This window comes from Podarcis erhardii, assembly GCF_964252035.2.
Source record: "Podarcis erhardii genome assembly, chromosome: 4".
Lineage (NCBI taxonomy): Eukaryota > Metazoa > Chordata > Lepidosauria > Squamata > Lacertidae > Podarcis > Podarcis erhardii.
Window position 1 is genome coordinate 77428056 of NC_138508.1, and position 27944 is coordinate 77455999.

Below are 27944 nucleotides of genomic sequence, written 5' to 3' on the forward strand. Positions count from 1 at the left end.
GACACAACGTTTTCCTCTCTCTTTGTCCTTAGAAGTCTACAGATTAATCTGCATTCTTCTTTTGTATTTGTTGGTTCACCCAGGCCAGGGGTGGCGAACCTTTTTGGCTCCCTGCAAGCCAACTTGCAACAGGTGGGCAGGACAACCTACCTGTCAGTCACATGACACCATTATGCCAGCATATGATTGACAGCTGGCTGCCCTGCCCAACTGTCAGAATCCCTGGTGCAGGGTTCCAAAGTGCCCAGCACCCGCCAGACTGTGGGGCACTTGGGAACCACGGTACAAGGAGTGTTGCCAGCCCTAAGCTTAGTGCTTGAGGAAAAGCTCCAATCATAGGGTTGGCAAGCTGCTACTTTCTCCCTCCCTATCAGTTGACTTTGCAAGTGTTGACTGAGCAAGCCAACGCCTGCAAAAAGTAGGTTTCTTACTCTCCCATTCTGCCATTGGCTGATGGGGATGGGGTAGAAAGAAACTGACTTTTTGCAAGCTGTGAGAGTGCAGAAGGCAGCCTCTCACATAGGGCTTGCAAAGCACCTCTCTTTCTCCCCTACCCACCAACCTGCTTTTTGTACCAAGCAGGGAGAAAGTGTACAGCCAGCCATGGCAGGATTTAACCCCCTCTTAGCTGATGAGCAGGGAGTTAAATCCTGAAACTTTGGCCAAAGTTACCTGTTCCCTGCTAGCAACAGATAGGGGCAGCCAGCGCAGAAATGGACCCCACCCTCCTTGTCCATAAGTACCAGCAGCTATGGTGGGTGGGCATCAGGGGAAATGGCTTGATTTCTCATTCTTGGGTCTCAATAACTGTTCTTGGACTACAACTCCCGTCATCTCTGACCGCTGGTCCTGCTAGCCAGGGATGATGGGAGTTGTAGTCCAACAAGAGCTGGAGCCCCAAGTTTGAGAAACAGTGGCCCAACTGGTGGGCCACGATCGGCCCGCCGGTTGCAGGTTCCCCACCCCTGATTAATTAAGGTATCTCAGTGGGGATGGAGAAATAAGATGCATTGAAATATTAAAACTCCTATTGCTTTAACATTCCTCTTAATTTGGAATTAACTAATTTATTCTTTCCCTGCCTCTTTTTGGTCTTTATTCATGTAGCATCGTCAAAATCTGAAGGTTCACCATCGCAACGTAGTGAAAATGCAACAAAAAAACCAGAAGAGAAGAAGGAAGCTTTCAGACCGAGCAAACCTGTGGTGAGGCTCTCAGACTATGTTACCTCCTCATCTACGTCTGATACGTAGCATAAAAGCTTGTCGTGTGAACTTTTACATAAGAGACGGCCTACGTTTAAGGTGCAGGAGTGGAGAGTTAAGAATGAAAAAAAAAAAGTTGGAAATGTTGGAAAGTTACATGAAAAAACTTATTTTCATAAAATCCAGCATTAGATATTCACTCAAGTTAAATCCTGTGAACAAACAAACAAACAAGCAACACCACACCGAGTTAATAGATTTCCTGGAAATTATTTTTACTATTTTATTTCATTTTATTATTTGTACTACGCCCATCATGCTGCCCTTGCCCCAGCCATTCTGGACACATGCACAGTGCATTAATGCATATCCTGGAAAAAGTACACAAACCCTTCTAAATGGATAGAGGTAGCCACATAGAAGCATTCTGTACATGACACTTGCAATGCTTAAATCTCTACTCAGAGTGAGCAGGACACTTGATGATGATGATATGCTGTAAACTGCCCAGAGTAGCCCAGCCAGATGGGTGGGGAATAATAATAATAATAATAATAATAATAATAATAATAATAATAATAATAATTTATTATTTATACCCTGCCCATCTGGCTGGGCTTCCCCAGCCACTCTGGGCAGCTTCCAAAAAAATATTAAAATACTGTAATACATCAAACATTAAAAGCTTCCCTAAACAGGGCTGCCTTCAGATGTCTTCCAAAAGTCTGGTAGTCGTTGTTCTCTTTGACATCTGGTGGGAGGGCGTTCCACAGGGAGGGCGCTACTACCGAGAAGGCCCTCTGCCTGGTTCCCTGTAACTTGGCTTCTCACAGTAAGGGAACCGCCAGAAGGCCCTCGGTGCTGGACCTCAGTGTCCAGGAAGAATGATGGGGGTGGAGACGCTCCTTCAGATATACTGGACTGAGGGCTTTAAAGGTCAGCACCAACACTTTGAATTGTGCTCGGAAACGTACTGGGAGCCAGTGTAGGCCTTTCAAGACTGGGGTTATGTGGTCTCAGCGGCTGCTCCCAGTCACCAGTCTAGCTGCCGCATTCTGGATTAGTTGTAGTTTCCGGGTCACCTTCAAAGGTAGCCCCACGTAGAGCGCATTGCAGTAGTCCAAGCGGGAGATGACCAGAGCATGCACCATAGTTCAGTTTGGTAATAGGCAACCATAGTTGCCTAGGCAACCATATATTAGTAATAGTAAGAGCTATCAGATTTGCAACAATCCTAGCTAGCTATGGCAAGAAGCTGCAATTCCAGTAACCGTTTGATAACAATTTCTGAAATACAGAAAACAGCCATATTTGAATTTTTATTTTATACTGTTTTTGGAAAATGAAGTTGCTGGAATTAATAGAAACATGGCTGCAAATAGTTTTAGAATATACTGGTACAAGAGGTGGTAGTTGCGGTGGACTAGGGGGACTAGGCTAGTTCCCTAAACATTCCCCTATTGCTTCCTTCCCAAAGCCCAGGAAGCTTCTGCCTGGCTTAGGGAAGGAGGTGTAAATTCTCTGTGGTCCAAGAGCCTGCTGCCACCTTCCCAATATGTAGTTCAGTCCTGAAATTATGAAGACATAGTCGTTCTCTCTGAATTGTTAAGATGCATCCTGCACTGTAGCACCAGCCACACATGCTGTGCTCTTACTGTCTGCAAAGGAAATAGCTGTAGCTCTTAATTATACAAATGAGACCAAAGAAACTGGAGAAAGTCTGCATGTGGCAAAGCCAATTACAAGGATTCTTGCTTGGACGGTCTGTGAAAGTGTGTAGTTAGTATAGTACAAGCTTTTTGCTGCCTTGGCCTGGCCATTAGTTACTGGTCGGCTGTTGGAAGGAGATGATAATCCTGAGCGAGCACTCTTCTGTTCAAACAAATAGCAAGGCACAGCTAACGACTACTTCTAGAATTGTTCTGAAAATGCCTGCTTTTTCAAAGTACAGTGTTCTTCATTTTAAACGAATATTGGCTATCAAAATGCATCACTGAAACGGAGCAACAATCACACCATGAGCAAATGCCACATAACAACTTTTTTGTTGTTGTTCCTTCCAAATATCTAGCAGAGCATTTCAAGTTGTCCCCTTCATGTTACCATTTTTCCTAATGTCTGTAAGTGTAGAATGGTTGAAAAAGCAAGTCTGTTATCTCCCCAACACGGTCCTGATTCCTACTCATAATGTTGTAGCTCGTTGTTTTGCGTTCTGTTCCTTTGTTACTAAATGGCAGTTTTTGAGCAAGCTAGTGATACAGCTTTAGCACCTTGAAGACTGGATTTATTTTCTTCCTATACTAAACTTGTGTTGTAATGTTTGTTTCCCCCCAATTGCACTCCATTCACTCTTGCCCTGATGTCAATTCGCTGAACCTGTTCGTATGGCTGGTCTTCAGGGAGAAGTGGTAAGCAGTCAACTGTTCGTTTAATGCTGCTGAGAGCAATGAACCCTCTTGCCTTTGTAATTATTATAACATTTGCACAGCTTTGCTCCGAGACACCTTGGGTGATACCCAACAGTGCCCTTCCACTTATGTAATGGGACTTCCTCTTCATCTCATCTCCCACTGCAGACCTTATATGCTCCCCAGATCTGTTCCAGAGGATTGGGGAACCCTCCCAGAGCAGAATATGGAGGTACAAGGGACTGCAGCAGAGCAGAGAGGAACGGGACACACCATCCCATCTGTTAGTGTTTGATAATGGCGAAAGATACTAGGCAAACTTCCCAGCAATCAGTTTAACACCTGCCTTTTTAAGTGAAGTGTGTTACTTTCTATCTGAAATACACTTAGTTCAAATAAAATTATCAAGCTGCTTGACCGTTTTCCTCCATGCACACCAAAGAAGTAATAGAATTTTTAAAAAAGTCTTCTGAAATAATAGCGTAGGCCTTTAAATCAAAAGCATCAGCTGTGACTAAATAGATCCAGCTTTTGGAACCCGAAATGGGCAGTGTTATCCATCTGCTTGCATCCTTTTCTGCAGTTGTTCACCTGGTGCTTTTCCTTCTGCTCCTTCTAGAATTTAACTGATTTGGCGAAGGAATTACGGGCAGTCGAGGATGTGCGGCCTCCACATAAAGTGACTGATTATTCATCATCCAGTGAAGAGTCGGGAACAACTGATGAAGACGATGATGACATGGAGCAGGAAGGAGTTGATGAATCTACTTCGGGACCAGAAGATGCTAGAGCAGTGTTAGTTCTCCTTTCCCTCTCTTCCTGATGTGATGTATTAATGGAACTTTTGCCTACAAGGCAATTTCATTTTGTGAATTCTGGTAGGGCTTCCAATACTGTATTTAGGTATGGAAATTGCGATTCGTGAAATTGCTCTTTTAGTTCTTCTCTAATTCTATGATCCTATAGAATATAGGATTGTGTGTGTCTCCTTCCGTAATATAAACATAACATTGGCAATCTGCTATATAAGTGTTCACAATATCCTATTACAGGAAAATGAATATATCTTGAAGATATGGATAAAGTAAGATGAATAGATAACTGAAAAGTGCATGTTCTGAAGGCACCGATACAGTAATTAGTTTCAGTTTTAATACAAATATTTGACTTGCCATTCCTTGAGAAGCTACTAGCCAATTTACAAAAGCTTCCCTACCTGGCTGTCTGGATGATGATGATGATTTAAATTTCTGTACAGCTCTCCATCTGAGGATCACAGGGCTGTTTGCAATTTAAAAACACAAGAGTGTGTATCATAGTAACATACTATCCCCTCCCACCAAATAAAATAAAATAAAATAAAATAAAATAAAATAAAATAAAATAAAATAAAATAAAATAAAATATAAAATATAAAATATAAAATATAAAATATAAAATATAAAATATAAAATATAAAATAAAATATAAAATAAAAAATAAAATAAAATAAAATAAAATAAAATAAAATAAAATAAAATAAAATAATCTTGTTCACTGCAGGCATCCAAATGAATGGGGTTTGCAAATAAAGGCTTTTCAGATTGGCAAGGTTTCTACGATTAAATGTATCCTAGTACTTCTGTTAAAATAATCCTTGTGTGAAATTATTTTAGTATTGCTGTGGGACACAGGTGGCGCTGTGGTCTAAACCACTGAGCCAGGCTTGCTGATCGGAAGGTTGGTGGTTCGAATCCCTGCGACGGAGTGAGTTCCTGTTGTTCTGTCCCAGCTCCTGCCAACCTAGCAATTTGAAAGCATGCCAGTGCAAGTAGATAAATAGGTACTGCTGTGGCAGGAAGGTAAACAGTGTTTCCGTGCACTCTGGCTTCAGTCTCGGTGTTCTAGTGGTTTAGTCATGCTAACCAAATGACCCGGAAAGCTGTCTGTGGACAAACGCTGGCTCCCTCGGCCTGAAAGTGAGATGAGCACCACAACCCCATAGTCGCCTTTGACTGGACTTAACCGTCCAGGGGTCCTTTACCTTTAGCTTTTTAAAATTGCTGTGGATACTGTAGAATCAGAATAGAAACAGAAAGGGCACATGAGGATGCAATCGAAATGTCTCCTTTACCAAACAGATCCACTCTAAACCTCAGCAATGGGGAAACAGAGTCCGTGAAAACTATGATTGTGCACGATGACGTGGAGAGTGAACCTGCAATGACTCCTTCCAAGGAGGGCACTTTAATCGTCCGACAGGTATGCATTCTTTCAAGTGTATTTTTTCCTCTCCCTCCTCCCACCCTCATTAACTCACTCATTCTTTCATACTCTCTTCCTACATAATATCAGTTGCAGGACATATAGACACGGTTAATAGCCTCTTGTTGAACCAGCAGACATTTCAGGCCTGCAAAGGGAGTAATAGTTTCCACACAATGTTTGTGCTTTGTAGAGACACGTCACAGCACTATGCTGAGTTTATCTTAGTCTTGGAGCAACACAAAGGTTAAAGAGCCACAGGCCACTGGAAGGAATCTCTGTTGTGATTCTCAACCTTTAAAAGGTGTTTAAAAACAAACAAACAGCTAATTGTGGGAGAGCCAGATGCAGCAGAAGAGGAGATCACCTAGTTTGCTTTAAATCAGTTACAAATCCACCATGTGGCCCTCTAAGGAGTTCAGAACAGCTTACATACATTTTCCAAGAGGTTTCCTACCCAGACAGCTTATGAAGCCAGACCTTCTTATCTTTAGCAACAGAACTATCAGGTCACATGGTCTTTCTGTCTCGAAATGTTATGCACAGAATTGTCAAGGCATTGCTTCCCTTGTCTTGAACTTGCGGGTCTGTTTAGTGTGGTCGTTTGTACAATATGAACCTCACTCATTACCGAGTTTTCCAGTTCTGCAGCCGAACATCCCTATCATAATAGACCCCCTAGGATGTATTAAAATGTCATGCATATTGTTCAGATAACTAAATTAGGACATTCACCAGATGTTTCAAGCACTTTCATCTGATTGTGTCTTAAAAAAACAGAGCTAAATTTTAAAAAAAGATGATAGTGAAAATAACCTTAGGGAACGTGCAGGTTGATGTGGTAGTGCAAATTTGGCCAACAGGAGCTTAATTTTGCTGGTGAACAAAGCTGGCTTTGCCAGGGAACCCAAACATTCCCGTAGTGTGTGGCTGAATTCACCGCCACCGACCTTTCTAATGGAGGCATCAAGGCTTGGTTGATGTTATGCATTGGTTGAAGCATTGAAAGTAGACCAGCTTTCTAGGGACAGAGACCTTTACGCAGCACTTGAGCAAGACAAGTGTGCCTGTTTTTTCTGCAGAGTACAGTTGACACAAAGCGTGCCAGCCATCATGAGAGCAATGGCTTTGCCGGTCGCATTCACCTCTTGCCAGATCTCTTACAGCAAAGCCATTCCTCCTCCACTTCCTCCACCTCTTCCTCCCCATCCTCCAGCCAGCCGACACCCACCATGTCCCCACAGACACCCCAGGACAAGCTAACTACTAATGAGGTATGTCTTGCCCCCACAGCTGGCTGCTTTCATAGGGTTATTGCTTCATAGCTAGCTTTTCCCGAGGAGCTCCAGCTCAGCATCCCTTCTCTGCTGCTCTTCTTCTTCTTCCTGTCACTTAACCCCTCACTCCTCAAAAATAACACATTTCAGCTCTTTACGTACCAAAACCCCCTTAACTCTAGAGCAGTTTTACCCCAAACTTGCCAGTTGACTACTCTTGCTACACCCCCTTTTTTTAATACAAAAAGTCATTAATTGCATGGCTTTTGGATAAGCTAAACTGATTGCCCTGTTGGTATTTGTTTAAACGCTGTTTTGGGGAGAGTGCCTACTTGGAGAGGTCACACTTAGGGTAATCTGGCTTCTTCAGATGACAATACTACCCGGTTTAGCAATACTACTAAGTAACTACGCATGTAGTGGGGTCCTTGCTTTGGGAAAAAGGTGTGCACTGTCTTAGAAAGGAAGCTTTCTCCAGCCTTACCACAAGAGGCTGCTTTTTTGAAATTTCTTGATGGGGAGAGGGAATGGAGCAGCCGGCTCTTCGATAGCTTTGTTTCTGTTTGTTTTATTGTTTTGGAATGTCGTGTGAAAAGATCCGTCTCGGTTTTTGACGGCACAGATCCGCTTTGAAAGGCATTTTGTAAAATCGGAGGCAGCTTTCCTATGACATACCGTATTCTTCGCTCCATAAGACGCACCACGAGACGCACCTAGTTTTTGGAGGAGGAAAATATTCTGAATCTCAGAAGCCAGAACAGCAAGAGGGATCGCTGTGCAGTGAAAGCAGCAATCCCTCTTGCTGTTCTGGCTTCTGGGATAGCTGCACAGCCTGCATTTACTCCATAAGACGCACACACATGTCCCCTTCCTTTTTAGGAGGGAAAAAGCGAGTCTAATAGAGCAAAAAATACGGTAGCTACTCTTTCCATGCGAAGACGTGTCGATACACTTGGAAAGTGCCCTCTGGTGGTAAGCAAAAGCATATGTTGAGCTCTTCCATACGAATTTTTGTACACATGATAGGTACCTAAACAGAAATACTTCCAACAGATTAGGGATGTGCAGGTTTTAAAGGAAGAGGCACCATTTATTTTCAGAAGCTTTTACAAATGAACAGAACAAGGAAGGTAGGACTCGGAACTGAATCTCCACAAAACGCTCCTAAAGCAGCGAGTCTGTTCTGCCAGGGCTTTCAAATATACAGATATGCACCCCTTTGCTGCACTGATTTGGATAGTCCCTGTGATGTTACCAGGGAGTCTGCCTTCAATCCCAAAGTTGCATTGGGGGGAAAAAGAGAAAGAGAACGTTAAGAAAGTGTGAAATTGAGACAGTGTGCATGAAAATTCATGAGCTGCTTAAGAATGTTAATATAGTTTGCTTGAAGCAAAAGGGCAACGAAATCAGATTCTAGCACTGGAAAACAGAAGCCACCTTACAAACCACAGCATATTTGTAGGTGCCACTTGAATGAAAAAACTCATTTTTTAAAAAATAACAAAACTAAATTCATGGGGGCAGGGTCTTAATTGTTCCTGGGTTGTAGTGTTTTGGAATTTCACAAGTAATCCCATGTTAAAGCGGTAGCATATCTTTCACAAGAAGCTCCTGCCTGAGGGCACAAGGGAGGAGATGATTTTTGCCCGTTTCCTTTTCTTTACCTCATCTTCTGTTCCAGAGGGACTTTAACCCTCTAGAGCAGATTTTCTGGAACACACTGTGTGGGAAATGAGGGAGGGTCATTGAATATCTCTTCTCCCACTTCTACCTGTGGACATGTACAATGAATGGAGCTCTGTCTACTCTATGCAAGTTTGGAATCAAACCCAGTGCATATTGCCGTAGGGTAGAAGTCAGTTGTTTGAATACTGTCAAGGCCCACTTCTTTCTTTGTTCTAAATACCATGTTTTTAAACAGCCGCAGTGTTTTTGGAGTGGAGAAATAGCGCTTGTAGAATTTGGTGGAAGCAGAATTCCTTTTAAAACCCTAGTTGCATGAAGTCCACTTTGAGGGACACAGTAAAGGCTTAAAGAGGTTTTGTAGGAGAGAGAACTGAGCCAACACTTCAGATGTATGAAAAAAAAGCCTAGTTAAACATCAACTCGCCCTCCCCCCTTTTTTGTCTTTATACATTGCACCCTTTGTTTTTAACCCGTGTCATTCTGCCTTAAAGTGTAGTGTTGTCCCTGTGACACTTAACTCTCACAATCTGGCGAGGGATTTTTAAAGTCATCCCACTTCCACTTTTTAACAGTTTCATTGTTTCACTTTTCTCCTTTCGTTTGTGTTTTCCATGTTTATTGTGTTTTAACTTCAGGGTGCACCGGTGCCTGAATATTGCTCCATGTCCCTGTCCACACCTCCCCTCCCAAATAATTCCCCTTGTTCAATAAAGGTTCAGTATTTTTCTGTGAGATGATGGTGGAAGAAACTGCTGCAGCTTTCTGGCAAGAGGCTCAGTTTACAAGGGAGATTTGAGAGTGAAAGAATTGTCCTACAATTAACCGGATGCTAAAACGGCATATCAAATGTAGAATTGAATGCCTGATTCCTAATTGCTCAAATTTTGTTGCACTAGAGGAGACTATAGTTCCCAATTGGTCGCTAGCTGAGGGTAGAAGACACAGAATAGCAACAACAAAAGCAAAGGAATATCACAGTAGAAAGATGAAAAGCAGACTATGTTGGATGTGGAATAAAGAAATATTTACAGAATAAGAGCCTTACACGTTTCAGCAAGAGTAGACATTCTTGTATGCTTGTTTTAGTGAACAGGCCTCATTATGTAAACATCTAAATAAGGACTGTGGGTTGGACTGAACTTTCACAGTAGCGCTTAGGAAAAATGTTTATTTAAAATGTTTATGCTACTCACGTGTAGGCAGCACTTGAGGAAGGGGGACGAGAAGGCTTCTAAAACAGTGCTGTCCAGTAGTGGCTGGAATTATTTGTTTGGGTTTTTTGTGTGATCCTATTTGTTTATATTATAACCATTAATGACTCTGAAATTTACATTGCAGACTCAGTCCGCTAGTAACACACTGCAGAAACACAAATCTACCTCCTTTACACCTTTTATAGACCCTAGATTACTACAGATATCTCCATCTAGTGGAACAACTGTGACTTCTGTTGGTAAGTAATATAAACACCAATGAGTAAGGCTTATAGTAACTGTTAAAATGCTTAGAACAGTTCCCAATACAGTCGTACCTCAGAAGTCAAACAAAATCCATTCCGGAAGTCCGACTTCCAAAATGTTCGGAAACCAAGGTGCAGTTTCCGATTGGCTGCAGGAAGCTCCTGCAGCCAATTGGAAGCCACAGAAGCAGTGTTGGGCATTCAGGTTCCAAAGAAAGTTTGCAGACCAGAAAACTCACTTCCGGGTTTGCGGCGTTTGGGAGCCAAAACGTTCGATTTGCAAGGCATTCGACTTCCGAGGTACAGCTGTATATGTTTCACAAGCTGTACCTAACAGTATTTTTCTTCAACTTGATGTGCATTTCATGTGTGAGCCCAAATGTATACTAAAAGATAACTGTTTTTTCCTCTTTCTTTCTTCCATTTTTTTTTGCAGTAGGATTCTCTAGTGAAGCAATGAGGTCAGAGGCAATAAGGCAAGATCCAACCAGGAAAGGATCAGTTGTTAATGTGAACCCTACAAATACACGGCCACAAAGCGACACCCCAGAAATCCGCAAATACAAGAAGAGATTCAATTCTGAGATCTTATGTGCTGCCTTATGGGGTATGCAATCCAGTCTTGGTCGCTAGTTCCTTCCTTTTATATGAACACGTTGCAGATGAAGCATAAGGTCATAACAAAAAAATCTATTGGAAATTTGGGACTAATGGTTGTCGAAAGTGTTTTCAGATTAGTTTGCTAGGTGCAGTATGTTTATCAGGCCAAAGGTTCAGAAGTATTCATGAAGTTTACTAAAAGTAAATTGATGAGTCAGTTTGCACAAGAGTAGACCTTCGTATGGGCGAACATTTCCATTAAAATTCCTGGAATGCAATTTCCGTGAGAGCACGGCCGGCATGGAAATGAAATCCACCCTGATCCAAACTCTAGATGGAAGGAAACCTTGCTTTAACAGCATTTCTAGAATGTTGATGGGCATTCCACGCCCCGTTGTCATATTCATTCTTGTGTGAAAAGGTTTGGCATTTGCCCAGAGAACTGCAGATATCTACTGAACTGGCCAATCAAGGAACTTTGTGTTCTGACCTGATATTATTTTATTCTAGGGGTGAATTTGTTAGTGGGTACAGAGAGTGGTCTGATGCTGTTGGACAGGAGTGGCCAAGGGAAGGTGTATCCATTAATAAACCGAAGAAGATTCCAGCAAATGGATGTACTTGAAGGTCTCAACGTCCTGGTGACAATATCGGGTAAATATAAATTCTCTTTTTGAAAAAAACATGTTGTGGTCTTTCTTTAACAGAATGGTTCAAACCTCTACTTTATACACTTTTATCTCTTTTTGTTAACTCTTTCCCCTTTTAAATTGCTGCTTCATCGATCAATAAATCTATCAAAGGTCCCTCCAGAGAACATGCTACTTTTAATATTGGAGAACTTGTGGCTGTGCAGATGCGGCTGGAATACAGTTCTCATCTATCCCAGACAACGTGGTCTATAGTGAGGAATGATGGGAATTATAGTCCAACAGCATCTGGAGGGTTATAGGTTCTCTATCCCTGATTAACCAAGGTGATAGCCAACTAAAGTGTTAATCAGAGTTGTTGCTGGCATCCATCTGTCTTGAGAGACGATGGAGTTCACCTCCAGGGGTGAAGTCAAACCATTCTGCTGGCAGCACCAAAGTGCCCTCCCCAGGGTGCAGGCCTGGGCAGTTTGTGTGGAGGTCCTGAGCTGCCCAGACAACACAAACCCCTCACAGTCTCACTGATGCGGTCCAAAGAAAAGCAGAGCAATACGTTTGGCATTAGCTTGGCTGCAGGAGTAGCTGGAATGAGGTGTACAAGGTGCCATCTGACTTGTCTTAGGGACTTCACCTTGGATTTGGGCAGGGTTTACTCCTTCGCCTTTTCTTCTCTTGAAGATATCGCATGAGACAGCAGAGGTTTAGAGTTTTACTTCTCCCAGGTGGGCTACCTTCCCAGGTTGACGAGCCCCATCTGTCCTACTCTTTGCTCTACAGCAGGTGCAGAAATCACCTTCTTGACCATTGGTCTTGACTGTTGGTCTTGTCCACTCAATCCTCCGGAGCCTGTCTTTGCACGTAGGGGAAGTCCCTAACTCACCAAGGAATGGGGCCCATCAGCTACCCTCTCCTGGTTTAGCCAAACAGTTGAAACAGGTTCTGGGGTGTGACCGCTATCTCATGCTGACAGCTTCTGGGAGCCGCTGGTGATTGCTGAATGCAGGGTGGGGACCAAAGGGGAACAAACTGTCCCAGAAGGAGCATGACATGTCCCTCACCAGAGGTACTACCCCTCCCCTAGCAGCCCATACACCCTACTGAAGTATTACCTACTGCAATTAATGAACATGCCTAAGTTAGGTCTATTGATTTCAGTAGGTCTGCTCTGAGTATATCTTATTTGAGTATATCTGAGTATACCCAAGAAATTAGTAGGACTACAAACAGAACCTTTAAATACCTAAATGAGACGCCTCTCTCTATGGAATACCATTTTGCCTTTAAGCTCTTGTGTTTATTAATGAAAGAATCTTTGTGACCTCCCAGAAAACATAAGGACATGGAATGGCTGTTTCTGCAACTGCTGGGTTGGGACCCACTAATGGGGTACAGCCTGATCCAAGCTGGGTCATAACAAGAGCATTACCACCATGCAAATATATAGTAAAAGATGGGTAAGAAATAGATTCCCAAATGCATGCTTGGGTTAAAGGTGGAGCTGAAAAGGTTGATGATATACTTGGTTGATGGTATGTCCCAGTCACTAAGGATCATGCAGTTAAAGGGTTAACATAACGTGCCATAAAAGAGGAAACAATATTCAAGTAGGAAACTAGTGAATGTGGCAAGGAGTCTTGATCTCCAATGACGCAGTCAAAAACAAAGGATCACACACAAGTCTTAACCGCAGTATTTCGCCATCAGCAACATGTGAAGCTTAAAAACAAAAAACTACAGGTCTTTTCCCACATCATGTCTGTTATGATAAAACTATTCCAGTGATGCAGTTCAAACCCAAGTTCCCATGGATTCACATGTTGTAACTGAGTAAATACTACTATAGGAAACAAATAAAAAGTCTGAGGTAATATTGTGCAAATATTAACACAAATCTAAGCAAACATTCTGTTTGTTTAGGCAAGTCTAGCCAGAGATGCAGTCTTATTGGCATGTGTTGATTTTATCTGTATTTTGATTTTATCTAGCAATTTTAAAATTTTGATTTTATTTGAATTTTATTACGAATATTTTGTATTGTTTGTATTGTAAACTATTTTTGTTATGGTTAAATAAATAAAAATGTGGCTTGAATAGCATAACTATTGTAATCTTTAGGAGTTTGCTGTTTTGACCTCTCGGCTTAGGTACTGGAGAATTCAAAAGGTCAAGTTTTGATGGGCACATTGGGCATGGGCCAGAAGCAGACCTCTCTGTCGCTTCCTAATCCTCACCTTCCCTACTCCCCACAGGAATTTGGAATTCTGCATTTGGAATTCCCCATATCTTATAGCACCCACCCCCCAATGGCTCTTTATAAAGCAAAATTTTGCACTTGCCTTCCAAATCAGGATTTGAAGCCTGCTTTAACCAGGAAGTAATGAGTTGGCTGTGAGCAAGACTCAGTTGTAATACAGTGAATTGTAGCTTAGTAAACCATGACTTATTAAACTAGGAATGAGTGCTGGGACCACATACTCCCCCTTATTCCTCCCCTCATACCCCAACTGTGTCACTTCAATCATGGCTTCTCTAAATCCCCAGTTTCCAGTTACATTCCAGTCACAGGAAACTGTGGTTTAATGCCAGCTTGGTAAACATGATATAAAAGCACGATTGAAGGGCTGAAGTTGATGCGAGAGTTGATGTAGAAGTGTATGTGAGCACAGAGCTTATTACTCATCCCTCAAACCATTATTTGGAGGACTGAAAATGTTAAATCAACTGTAGCCTGGTTCATCTTACTTTCTTTAGGTAGAGTTTTGATTTTTTTAAACATAACAGGCAGCAGCAATAGCTGGAAGGAAAGTTTGCCTTTGGTGAGCTTAAATGGTTGGCATAATTTTTTTAAAAAGTGGATTTTATCTATGATTGCTAATGTGTTTTTGTGGAGGCTTGTATCCCAGCTCTGTACCTTATTGCCCATTCTTACCACACTTTTCTAGGTAAGAAAAACAAATTGAGAGTGTATTATCTGTCATGGTTAAGAAACAAAATTCTTCACAATGACCCTGAGGTGGAAAAGAAACAAGGCTGGACAACTGTAGGTGACTTGGAAGGCTGTGTACACTATAAAGTTGGTAAGTAACTCATCCTGCACATTTATGAAAGTCAGTGAAGATGGAATTGTGTAATGGAAAGGTCTGGTTAGGGTAGGAAACTGTTGAAATGGATTGTGCTTAGCTTTTGGTCTTCTCCTGTAAACAAGTCACAAGGTCTAAAAGAGACAGCTGCCTCTTTTATTTATATATTCCAGGATGAATGTTGTAAGAATGCTGTCAGAGCCACCCGTGGTCCCAGCTCACAAGAGACCAAAGTCCAGTCCGGCTTATGTACAAAAGCTTTTATTGAAGAACATTCTTAGCTTTACATCTGAGCTCCGTGGCTCTACGTCTGTTACGCTTAGACCGCCGAAGTCCCCTCTGAGTCAGTCCCGCCTCTACACCAGTTTAAGAGGCTTGTACTGGTCCACCTCTTCCTCTCCTTCCTTTTCCGCAGGGTCTTTCTGCCCCCCTGTGTTCTCTCCCTTCGGGACTCTCCAGAGGCTGAATCCTCTGGCGCCTCCTCCCCCCTCCTTCGCGCTTTGGGACCAGGCTCCTCCCCAGGACTCTCTTCACTTCCGCGCGCCTCCCATTTTGAACTTGGCGCGCGTACGTTGCTTCTGACCTTCCCTCCGACAGTTACACTGCTCTCGGTACTACTCTCCGCCCCTTCCGGCAGGACGTCTTGCCCCGATCTCCTTCCCCTCTCTGCTTCCTGTTCTGCTCCTTCTGACACACTGGTCACTCCACCCCCTTCACTCCGTTCCGGCGGAGCAGCCGGTCCCGATCTCCAACTCCCCCTGGGGGTTCCCCCTTCGTTCCCCTGCTCCTGACTGCTTCCCCCTCTAGCTCCCCTTGGCTTGCCCAGGGGGGCTCCCTTTTGGGAGTCCTCCGATTCACTGGACGGACTCATGGACAATCTTGGGTCATTGTCGTCCTCTTCCTCGTCACCCTGGAATCCTTCCCCCTCGCTCTCTGTCTCCTCCCTCATCTGCGCCTCTCTCCTTGAACCCCTGACAAATGCGTTCTTACGTCGCTTTAAACTGCGCTGAGACAACATGTTAACAGGAAACATGTGTTAAACTGAGGATGATACACACATCTCTGCTCCCCTTGCCTTGAGAACAACACATTTCCCAACATGCTCTTAGATCTAGTGTAAAGGCAAATGTGTTTTGGTTTTGTAAATCCTTTCCCTGCCACTGTCCCAGTTCTGAACCTGGCAGAGGTTAACTGGTTCACAGGAGCCACATGAGGTAATTTTTGGGAGGCAGATTTTCAGAGAAATGCCCACGGGCCTCTTATCCTCTAGAGGGATAGGCAAACAAACACACACCAGGAAGCCTGTGTTTCTGCTCCTGGTTTCAAGAAATCTTGCAAAGGAAAGATGCCCTGCAATTTTTGGATCTGGTTTTAGTTTTAACTTGAAAGCATTATTTTGGCTGATCCCACTATCGCCCCCTTCTATCCCTTTGTGTAATTTGTCGACCCCCTCCTTCCATTGACAGTTCTGATTGTTGCCAAATAGCAAGGATTATTTGAACCAGCCTTTTCTCCTCATATGCTTAAAAAAACCCCAACCCAACCCTTTAGGAGTCAATAAATGTCACATCCAGAGGGGTCAGAAGACTACAGTGGCTTTTGACAACTTTAACAGTAAACTTTCAGAAAAAGAAATATCTGCACTTAAAAATGTATACGAATGGTAATCCTTTTTGGTGCTGAACTTCATTAAATAATTTATAAAAACTATATCCAACTCTGTAATGAGAATGATTTAATTCCCTTAAAAAGATGATATACGTGTTAAATGTAATATTACTAAGGCTGACACCCCATTGAAGGTACCAGCTGCTCAGTTGATAATATTTGCATAAACTTGCATATATACAAAATAGCTTTGAAGGGAATTTTTTTTACGATGCATATATGTGTTGCATCAGTTAATGGCTAGGTTTCCTCAGTTCTATTTTTCTGGTGAGTTCCCCCTGAAAAAAAAGCCCTGGGTTTCCTCTTTGTGACAGGAGAGAATGTTTTTCTTTCTAAAATGGCACCTTCCACCTGCAATTTTAATAAGTCCATTTTTTAAAATAATTAGGTTTTTAAGAAGACGGGCTGCACAATTGGAAGCAGCCCTTGAATCAATCAAAATTGTTTTAAGTGATTTTGAGTCCCTGTCAGGGAGAAAGGTGAGATATAAATAAAATACTAATTTGTCAGTCTATCAAACAAAACACGACAGTGCTAAATATTAGTTTTATTATTCATGTCTTTCATAATCCATTGGATTAATAAGGATATAGCTCCTCCAAAGTGTTATAGCCATTCAGATAATCTTTTGATTGTTGTAGGAATTAATACATTCAAACACTGGAAATGTGAACTTAAGGGATTTTATTCTATGCAAGCAAGATACCTTATTTTAAGAAAATAAAATACAAAATTCTCCCCAAAGCACACTTTTCTGAGATATAGCATCAGCTCATATTTTTTTTGGAGAAGACCATGAGCTAACTCAGTTATGAGTGCATATTACATATGACAATATGCATTATTGTTTTTAAATTGGTAGTTCTATAGCAGTTATAAGACAATAATATGACCCCCCCCCCTCATTATAATGTAAAAATCATGTTCTCTTTCCTTTTTAATTCCAGTGAAGTATGAAAGAATCAAATTCTTAGTAATTGCTTTGAAGAGTTCAGTAGAAGTCTATGCTTGGGCACCAAAACCATACCACAAATTTATGGCATTTAAGGTAAGGGTTCAGATTGGTAAGTGTGGAACGTAGATAGCTGGTCAATACAGGTGCATTCCCCAGCCCTACCTGACAATACAAAGGTTCAACCTGTTTTGCTTGCCAAACAGATGCTCTACCACTGAGCTGTGTATTTGATGAGGGTTGTGTGTGACCAGTAGCACACTTAAACGTGCTCTTTATACAAACTTTAGTGCTATCTGATGAAGGAGAATTAGACAGTTAGTATTCCATAGGATCAAAAACCAGGAGACCATGTGACTACTTTCATATGTGGTGGACCTGTGACAAGGTTAACAAATTTTGGGAATCAATTTACAATGAACTCAAAAAAAAATTTAGGTATACCTTTCCCAAAAGACCGGAAGCGTGTCTATTAGGTTTAATAGGAATGGAAATCAAAACGAGAGACCAAAATTTGTTTATATATGCTATGGCCACCGCAAGAACCCTCCTGGCCCAAAGATGGAAAACACAAGACATACCAACCATCCAGGAGTGGCAGGTGAAGCTGACAGAAGGATCCGGGACCAGAAAGATCAAAGATACAAGAATAACTGGAGTAAATTTATTGAATATTTAAAGGAGAACTGTAAAAATGTCAAGATGCTAGCAGGATTGGCATAATACCTTCAATGTATAATAGTATTAATGTGAGAATGAGGTGCGCGATAAAAAAGGAGATAAATATACCAATTGCAGGGAGGGAGGGGAGTCGGGACTTGGCAGAGTCAAAGGGAATGTATGGTAATAATATGATTTGTTGGGAAAAAAATATGTAAAGAAAATAATAAAAATTTACTTGAAAAAACAAAAACAAAAACCAGGAGACCATGAAGACCAAATCTGTCATAGCAGGAACTACTGTAGTAGAGTTGAGAGTCCCTTTCCTTCTTGGGAGGTGGTTTTCCCCAGTTTGTATGTTCCTGCCCTCTGTTCCTAAATTGGGAAATGAGAGAACAGACTGAAACCAATCGGCTCATCACCATTTTCTCCACAATTCATCAGCTTATACGGGAGATTGATTTGGCATATTTTGAATGAAAGCATTTATCCTAGGAATAAATTATATTTTGAATATTGAGGGGGAAATATAATCCTGGTGTTTCGCTTCGGTTTTTAAAGGGGAAAACTTAGCTGATCCTGTAGGGAGCCACTTGGTGCTGATTCATTAAAGGAGCCAAAGAAATGGCAAAAACATAGTTCCTCCGTACAGCATTTTTTTAAAAAAACATGAAAATGAGTACCTTAATGGAAGAAGAAACCTCACACAGGAGAGAGGAGGGGGATGGAGGCATGCGTACATTTCTAAAGGAAACATATTTTAATGGAGTGTACTAAGTGAATTCTTTATTTTTATTGCTTGCACTGCAGTCATTTGGAGATTTGGTACATAAGCCATTATTAGTGGATCTTACTGTGGAAGAAGGTCAGAGGCTGAAGGTGATCTATGGCTCCTGTGCTGGATTTCATGCTGTGGATGTAGACTCTGGATCAGTGTATGATATTTATCTCCCAACTCATGTAAGAATCCAGATTTCTCGCTGCGCGGTATTCTATAGCCCATTCTGCATTATGAAAAGAGTGAGATGCATGTCCAAACCTTATTCATATGTGAAGGGGAGTTGTCTCTATGTTCCAAGAATAAGTTTCCATTGAGTGAGTGAGTTCTCTTTCTCTCAGATGTTGGGCACTTAAGAACTTCATTGGTCCTGAGGGTAAGAGCTGTTCCGACAGTGGATGGAGCGTCTCCATCCCCATCGTTCAGCCTGGACACTGAGATCCAGCGCCAAGGGCCTTCTGGTGGTTCCCTCACTGCGAGATGTGAGCTTACAGGGAACCAGGCAGAGGGCCTTATTGGTGGTGGCACCCGCCCTGTGGAGCGCTCTCCCATCAGATGTCAAGGAAATAAAAAACTATCTGATGTTTTTAGAAGACATTTGAAGGCAGCTCTGTTTAGGGAAGTTTTTAATGTTTAATGCTGTATTATGTTTTTAATATTCGGTTGGGAGCCACTCAGAGTGACTGGGGAGGCCCAGCCAGATGTGTGGGCTATAAGCAATAAATAATACTGATAATGATATTACAGTGGTGCCTCTCAAGACGAAAAGAATCCGTTCCGCGAGTCTCTTCGTCTAGCGGTTTTTTCGTCTTGCGAAGCAAGCCCATTAGCGGATTAGCGCTATTAGCGGCTTAGCGGCTTTTAGCGGCTTAGCAGATAAGCGGCTTAGCGGCTTAGAAAAAGGGGAAAAAGGGGGGGGAAAGTCGGAAAAACTCGCAAGACATTTTCGTCTTGCGAAGCAAGCCCATAGGGAAATTCGTCTTGCGAAGCACCTCCAAAACGGAAAACCCTTTCGTCTAGCGGGTTTTTCGTCTTGCGAGGCATTCGTCTTGCGGGGCACCACTATATATTATATTCATATCATATCATATCATATCATATCATATCATATCATATCATATCATATCATATTATAAATTTTCACTACTGCTACTACAGTGGAACAGACTCCCTCAAGAGTTTTTGGTGTCTCCTTCATTTGAGGTTTTTAAGCTTTAATCTGAGAGTTTGGGGGGCACTCAGTCTGTCATGGATGCTTTAGTGGGGATCCTGCATGGTACAAACATTGGGGACCAGATGACCCCCGAGATCCCTTCCAACTCCTTCCAGTTCCTAAAAGTGCAGGTGACATCCAATTCTTCTTGTTGTTCTTGCAGATCCAGAGTAGTATCCAACCCCATGCAATCATCATTTTGCCAAACACGGATGGGATGGAGCTGCTTGTTTGCTATGAAGATGAAGGAGTTTATGTTAATACATATGGAAGGATCACCAAAGATGTGGTTCTGCAGTGGGGAGAAATGCCAACATCAGTGGGTATGTATGCCAAGATCCCCAGCTTGCTTGTACTGTTAGGGATTGATGTGGCCCAACGGAGATGGGTTTCTTTTGTTTTGTTGTTATCATCTTGGAATTCAGTCATTCATTTGTTAAACAGATCTGTACAGCGGTAAAGTACCTTTTTACTTGTATGTTGTGGAGGCTCATTATAGATCAGTCTTTGCCAACTTGGTGCCCTCCAAATGTTTGAAGCTGTAGCCAGTAGCTTTATTGAGCATTTATATTCCAGAATAATTACCATAATAATTCTTAGGACATATATAGTGCTCTTTCTAAGGGTTCAGATGCTCTACTTTTAACATGTGCCATGTACTTCTCAGAAGCCTTTCTGACTACTCTGGTTTGGTAGACCAATATTACTATCTTCCCGTTGCGGTTGGGCTAGGAGAGCAGCTTGTTTAAAGTCACGTAGTGAGTTTATGGCTGAGCTAAAATTATATTACTTGTAATTACAAGTTGCTCCCTTACAGATGGGGCTTGAGGCGAGCCGCTTTGAAAGCACAGACCGCAATCCAGAGATCCTTGTTACATTTTCACATGGGTTTGTGTCTGTAGCGATTCTCTTTATGTCTTCCTGAAATTGAGAAAGCTTAAAAATCCCATTGTTTGGCTAAATCAGAGAAGAATAAGAATCCTTTGTCTGTGCATTCCCCACAGAAATACTGGTATATTTTGAGTCACATACTGCAGTCCCTGCATCCAGTTATGGCTACCAAATCTTAAAGACTTCAGACAAAACAAATTCCGCCATAAATGTTTCCGTAGTATTTCAGGAAGACAAACTGTCTCCATATGACACAGACTGCCTGGGGATCTGTTAGCAGTCCTTAACAAGAAGCTGTTAATCCAGATAAACGTTTTTAATAGTCTTGATGAATTGGAAGCTTTATGGTTTATTCTAAGAGATCTTCTTCACCTTAGCCTTTATGTTATCTTTAATGTATTTGGCTGAGGACAGAAACTCGTAAACTGCAATCCTATGCCCACTTACCTGGGAGTAAAGTCCATTAAATACATAGGATGGTGCTGTTCGTATTTGAAATTAAACTTTCAAAGATATCTGTTCTCTTGGGGAAGGGAGTATAGTGTAATCAGTTAAAAGCTTTCTTACAGAAGCCATGTTTTCATCTAGCTGTCTAGCCATCTAGTTACGGCAACAAGGATGGAAACATCAGTTTCGTTTATGGATTTTACATGAATTGATTACTTTGGGTGAAATATTATCAATTCAACAAGCTGCAATTAAAAGTTGGAATGCATAATATAACCACTTTGCTTTGTGTTGCTGTGTATCATGAGGATGATTAATCGTGGCTTTTTGTTTTGATTGTAAAGCGTATATTCGATCCAATCAGATCATGGGCTGGGGAGAAAAAGCTATCGAGATACGATCGGTGGAAACAGGACACTTGGATGGTGTATTTATGCACAAGAGGGCACAAAGACTGAAGTTTCTATGTGAACGCAATGACAAGGTAAGAGATCTGTTTCTCCCTCCTTTACATTAGTTCCCCCCTGCTCCCCATTTCAAAATTATTGTGGAGAAGAGAGAGGATGAATGCTGGTGATCAGTCCAAAATGTGTTCCACCCAATTCCACAATCCTCTGACTAGGGTTGGGAGGAAAGGAATGGATATATGGATCAGATATGGAAAGCCATGGATGCACACAATGACTCTCTTGGGCTCTTCGTTGGCAGGGAAGCAGAAAAGAATTCCTACAGCCTTGTACTCCCCAGATGTTGATGGACTGCAGCTCCCACCATGTTGGCTGCGGCTGACAGGAGTTTGAGTTAAACAACATCTGGAGGCAGCAGGGCGAAATATTTAAAAGGACAGGAGAGGTCTTTCCACATGGCTTTCCTTCTGCACTTGGTGTTCCACCGAGCTTTGAGAGCTTAGCCACTGATGCCCAATGACTTCATTCCTACTGCCTTAAAAGTGTCCCACTAGTACTATTTCTTCTCTGCTTTCTAGTTTTTGTTTTAAAACATGGGTAGGCATCCGACCCAATTGCCTTCTAAATCTGGCCCACAGACGGTCTGGGAATCAGTGTATTTTTACATGAGTAGAATGTGTGCTTTTATTTAAAATGCATCTCTGGGTTATTTGTGGGGCATAGGAATTTGTTCATCCCCCCCCCCCCAAAAAAAATATATAGTCCGCCCCCCCCCCCACAAGGTCTGAGGGACAGTGGACTGAAAAAGTTTGCTGACCCCTGTTTTAAAACCACTTGAGTCCCATTTTGTTTTCTCTCGTGTCTCTTGCTTTACAGGTTTTCTTTGCATCTGTACGGTCCGGAGGAAGCAGCCAAGTTTATTTCATGACGTTAGGCAGGACTTCTCTTCTGAGCTGGTAGAAGCTATTGTAGTTTGACAAGGGATTGCTGTCATCTGGAGTCTTCATAACTTGGAACCATTTGCAACTGGAGAACAGGCCTGACGTGATGTAGGGCCACATGCCACTGCGTGTGGAGGCATCACCGATGTTGGGTTCTTTTTGTTTTAAAATTGAGGCTGCGGTACGCAGCTGGTGCTGTAAAGATATTGCCATGGGGTGCTATCTGTTCTGAGATCCCACTAGAGGAAAAATCAGGTCTCCCTCTCCTTTTCCTCCTTCCCCTCCTGCAGATTGCCTAGTGAGAAAGAAAGAGACGGATCAGAAGCAAGTTTTTTGAAAGGAGGCAGGCATGAGAAGGTAGCTGGAGGGTGTTGTAGGTGGAGTCAGTGTTGCTGAAGCAGAGAGCAAATCTAATATAGTAATATTAACAATGTATTTAATTGACATTTCTTTTTTTTCTTTTTTCTTTTGTAATGTGACAATATGTGGGCAAAGAGGAAGATGCAGGTTTTAAAATTAATATTTATAAAATGTGAAAGGCACAGTGGTTTAGGGGGAGATAGGGTGACTTTTTTTTAAGTTTTGGCTTGGCCAAGAGTTCAGTCATTTTTTTTTCTATGTACCGAGTTTTGCCTAAAAACCACACGTGGATGATTTTTTAAATAAATAAATAGAATTGTTCATTTTTCTATAACGACTCTTCATTAGGCTAGAACTTGGTAAATGTCAGTGTTAGCACTGCCTCAGTTAAAGGTTTAATTTTTGTTTAAACCTGAAATGTGCAACAACTTTTACTACCAGTCTGCGCATGTAGCCTTTGGGGAAAGAAAATTCCAAACATGTTTATTTTTGTGCCTACCTCATGGTTTCTAATGCATACAGTAAAAGAGGTGGTTTAGGTTTCTACTTTTTTTTTTTTTTTTAGGAGAACAAATATTAATGTCCAATTATTGATAATACCAAAACTAGCAGGTTAAAGGTTTGACTGTTAATTTTGTATTGGGTTTCAGCAGAAGAGACAAGCAGTTATTTGAGATGGTTGATAGATTCGTAGCGGTGACACAGCAACCTAAGCAGTCCATTTCTTAAATTTTGAAAGCGAATTTTTCACTTTATTTTTTACCGATTTTATCATGAATAGAAGTTTTAAGGAATTCAGCCTAAAATTCAGAAGGTTTTACTCCTAACATGTGGGGTTTGGTAACAGGCAAGTAACAATAGTTAGGCTAGTTCTATAACTTGTTAAATGTTGTAGGAAACTTTTGGGGAAGTGACGTTTTCCTTTTCTAAGAATGCAATGCACTAAAACTATTTTAAGAATGTAGTTAATACCGCTTATTCATTTTCCTTTTTTAAAAACAGCATATACTTGTGTTTTAATGTAACATCCAACTCTTGGCTCTTTCCCTCATTTGCCCCACTTTTTTAAAGGGAAAAAAACCCCCTCAGTTTTGATTTATCAGTAAGTTTTTGGCCTTCGTAATAAATGTCTCAAGACTAATAATTTGTTTAAAGGCTACATGTGTTTATTACTTGAGAAAACTTGAGTGTGTATTATTTGTTGGTGATGTAATAATGCACAGTGTCATTATTCGATCGTTATGGGGTTGGTTTTCTTTTTTAAGTGATTTTTTTAAAAACAACAACACTCTTTTGGGGTACTTTTGTTGACAGCTGCCTTAAGTTCACTGTTCAGCCAGTGAACTGGAGTCCAGTGTTTCATGGGCTATGTCTTCTGCTGTGGTTACCTTTATTCATGGCATGACAGGTGTAGAGATTTAAATGTGATTCTTCGATCGAGACGCTTCAATAGTTCAAATGAGATTTGTCACACAACTTGTTTTGTGTTGAACAGTACCAGTTGGGTGAACCAGCTGCTCAATAAGCCTTTCTTTTGGAATCAGACTGCTGTTCCTTTCTTTGACCAACTTATTTTTATTTACTAAGGGCTTTCTTTGCAAGATCAGGAAGGTCCCCCTCTCCCCAAAAAGGAGTAAATAGCAGAATACACACAGATAATTGTTGACAGATAAACCTTTTGAAGTCTCTCCTATTTGAGGGGGGGTGGGGAATGGTTTGGGTTTTGCATAGCACTGAACATCAGAGCTAATTCTAGACGTGGCTTTCAGTTCTCACTGTACCTGTTGGGAAACAGGTGAAAGTAGCAGCTTTGCTTTGAACAGCAAGGAATTAATGGGACTCAGAAGACCAATGCAGACAGAGGCAATAGGTGTATCTCTCACATGGCACTGTAGCATATTCTCCTGGTTGACCAGACGCCCCAAAGGAAAATACTTAAAAGGCACGGTGTGGTTAAAAACTGATTTAATTCTTGACCTCTCTTCTCATGCCACCTTGCTATCTATCTATGTTTTAAAGAAGACTACTGTTAAATGTAGGAATGTTGTAATATGGGGGAATTCTCCCTGGTCAATATGCTGATGAAATTCTGTACAACAAAATAGGAGGGTAGGGGCTAGGGTGGGGCGCATGACTTGTTCAGTGGGGCAGCCGCCTTGCTGCCCCCAAACCCCACACAAATGCCAGGGGGGCTGACTTGACAAGTCAAATCAGTATTACGAAACCACTACATGAAAAAATGTTGAAATCCATTTTTAAAGCAGTGCTGTTGGTGAAGCATAAAAAATACTCCTAGTTTAGTTTTAAGCTTTAAGTAATAACTTTCTGTATCTTAAGTCAAAGTAATTCTAACTGTATGACTGCAGTGGCTTTATTTTTTATTGTATGCACATGTTATGTTGGAGAAAATGTTTACAAAAATGGTTTTGTTACACTAATGTGCATCACATATTTATGGTTTATTTCGAAGTGATTTTGTGGGGTTTAGGTTTTCATAGTAGTAGCAGTACACACTTTTGTGATTTTTTTTTTAAAAAATAACCCCAAACTCTGCCAACTATAAAGATGCTTAAACAATAATAAAAATGACAAAATTACTAATTGTAGAGCTGCAAAGCAGACTGGTGGCAATGAAACACTCAGCCTTTTTGCAGTGCTGTCTAATTTGTCTTTTGTGTATTATAAAATACTGTCCCCCTCTCCCCATTTTTCCTTAAATAAAGAAAAAAAATGACACCTTGTTGTGTATGTGGAAGTATTTTGAGTGACTTTCTTTTTTCTGTGGAAGGGGGAAGTGTACACTCTTCTAAATCGCAGTGAAAGAAACAACAGTCTCTTGGCAGCACATGGGTGAAATTGTATTCTGTAAATCTTATACTTGGTAAAACTCACAGACTATGTAGATAGACACAGACACAACAGGGTGTGCAGCTTTGCTGAAACAATTTAGAATGGCACAGCTGGATTAAATGGGCCAACAATGTCTTTCAAGGCCCAACTCCAAAGTTTTCAGTAGAGATGATGCAAATATACTAGCAAGGTGTTTTCACACAACCTGCTGCTGTTACTACTGTGATTAACTTGTGCTCTTCTGTTCAGTATGGAACAAGAAGATGGAACTGTTTTGTGTGCAAAAAGCATGTGATCTGTATTTCATAAGTAAAACTACTCAGGGTACAAAAAGATTTGTAAATAATGTCCCAGAATCTCAAGTCAGAATAAACAGTGTCAAATGGATCGAAGTTTGGTTGCTTGTTTTGCAAACTAGAACTTCAAATGTCATTGTCAAGAAAATGAGAAGAGTGTGTGCCCTTAATTCGTGCTATTTTTTCTAGGCGGGGGGAAAGGTGCCGGAACTCACCATGAACACCTCCCTTGTTCTCATATAATGGCAATGGAGCCTACTTGAGGGGTGCCAGAACTGAGTTCCGGCTGAATCCAAATGGAATTCCCTGCCCTAGGCGCACTCTGGCTTTAAACCTTCACAAGAAACAGCTGAATATTTCACCTGCCTTAGCAGTTCTAAAAGCCTTTAAAAGGCTGGAGATGGAGAGAGAGAGAGAGAGAGAGAGAGAGAGAGAGAGAGAGAGAGAGAGAATGAATGTATATAGCTTGAGTGGCAATTCAGTCTGGGCCCAAGGATTCTGTGGAAGATGCTTGCATTTGTCATGATCATATTCCTATTCTTCAGGTGGTGAGATCGAGGACTCTGACGGGGAACCGCACACACAGCCAAGCCCAGAAACACGTTAGCAAGAAGATCTCATGGTTCCATTGTACCCCCAGCCCAAGAACATCATCTTCACATCTGGCTTGAGAGGACTTCTATCAGAAGTCCTGGTACAAACAGAGTTTCCCCTGTTTCAATGGAGTAAAAGACTGCTAGGCCTCTTCAGGCTTGAAAAGACACATTTCAGAGAAGATGGGTATTAAAACTGGGACAGAACTCAACCTAAGATAGTCGGTTGCTGAAGCAACATCAGAGCCGTGCTATCTTCTAAGATTCTGCCTGGGCCCTGAACATGGCCTCACCTCTTCCACATAAAACAGTATCATAGCCTTAAAATTCAACATGGCTGTGTAATTTTTCAGGGACCCTTGTCAAGGGCTGAATGGACTTGACAGTAAAGTAAATTTATTGTGCTCTAAGAAAAGCAGAATACAGTTAGCTGTATACATTGTGCAATTTTTTATTGCATAATTCTGGATTTCCTGATTGTGGGCACTACCGAAAACCCAGTCCCAACCGCAAAATCTTATTCAGCCACCTCTCGTTTATGAGACTTCAGCAGATGTTGCACACATACTTTCAAGCATATCTTAGCAGTCCTAAGGCTTCTTTTTTGTTCTTTAAAAAATAAATAAATCAAAGACAAACTTGAGTGATGTTCAATCTGCCATCATTCTTGCATCTCCTGTGCTTATGTGGAGCTGTGTACATACAGATCTACTCTTGAACATATGTAAATGCAACGTTTACTGTTTTTGAAGTTTAAGATTCTTGTTAGATCTGCCCATTCTCTTACCCATTGTCAAAACAAAACTGGTTTGCACAAATCCTATGTTTCCTCGACAGGAGCTTTGACTAGGGGTTAGACTTGATGAACTTTGGAGGCCTTGAAATTTTGTAAGCTGACAGTCTGTAAATCTTTCAACCTTAAAGGTAAAGGTACCCCTGCCTGTACTGGCCAGTCTTGACAGAGTCTAGGGTTGTGCGCTCATCTCACTCTAGAGGCCGGGAGCCAGCGCTGTCCGCAGACACTTCCGGGTCACGTGGCCAGCGTGACGAAGCTGCTCTGGCGAACTGGCACCAGAGCAGCACACGGAAACGCCGTTTACCTTCCCGCTATAAAGTGGTACCTATTTATCTACTTGCACTTAGGGGTGCTTTCGAACTGCTAGGTGGGCAGGAGCAGGGACCGAGCAACAGGAGCTCGCCCCGTTGCGGGGATTCGAACTGCTGACCTTCTGATCAGCAAGTCCTAGGCTCTGTGGTTTAACCCACAGCACCACCCGTG

At 41.7% G+C, this 27944-nt stretch overlaps 1 protein-coding gene across 4 annotated transcripts in view; it reads left to right on the plus strand.

Annotated features, from left to right (window-relative positions):
* The window catches only part of MAP4K4 (mitogen-activated protein kinase kinase kinase kinase 4), a 135388-nt gene extending 109726 nt beyond the window's left edge, over positions 1–25662 (plus strand). For 2 of the 4 annotated variants that reach the window (XM_081858393.1, XM_081858395.1), the window contains 13 exons: positions 1108–1205; positions 4233–4408; positions 5734–5854; positions 6940–7131; positions 10159–10273; positions 10716–10886; positions 11390–11533; positions 14472–14606; positions 17225–17325; positions 18700–18849; positions 20044–20203; positions 21563–21702; positions 22502–25662. In XM_081858393.1, the coding sequence (XP_081714519.1) occupies positions 1108–1205; positions 4233–4408; positions 5734–5854; positions 6940–7131; positions 10159–10273; positions 10716–10886; positions 11390–11533; positions 14472–14606; positions 17225–17325; positions 18700–18849; positions 20044–20203; positions 21563–21702; positions 22502–22585 (1787 nt within the window). In that variant the 3' untranslated portion in view covers positions 22586–25662. The remainder of the gene's footprint in view (positions 1–1107; positions 1206–4232; positions 4409–5733; positions 5855–6939; positions 7132–10158; positions 10274–10715; positions 10887–11389; positions 11534–14471; positions 14607–17224; positions 17326–18699; positions 18850–20043; positions 20204–21562; positions 21703–22501) is intronic. The other 2 variants (XM_081858394.1, XM_081858396.1) reach the window with 1 other exon arrangement.
* Positions 25663–27944: the final 2282 nt, after the last annotated feature.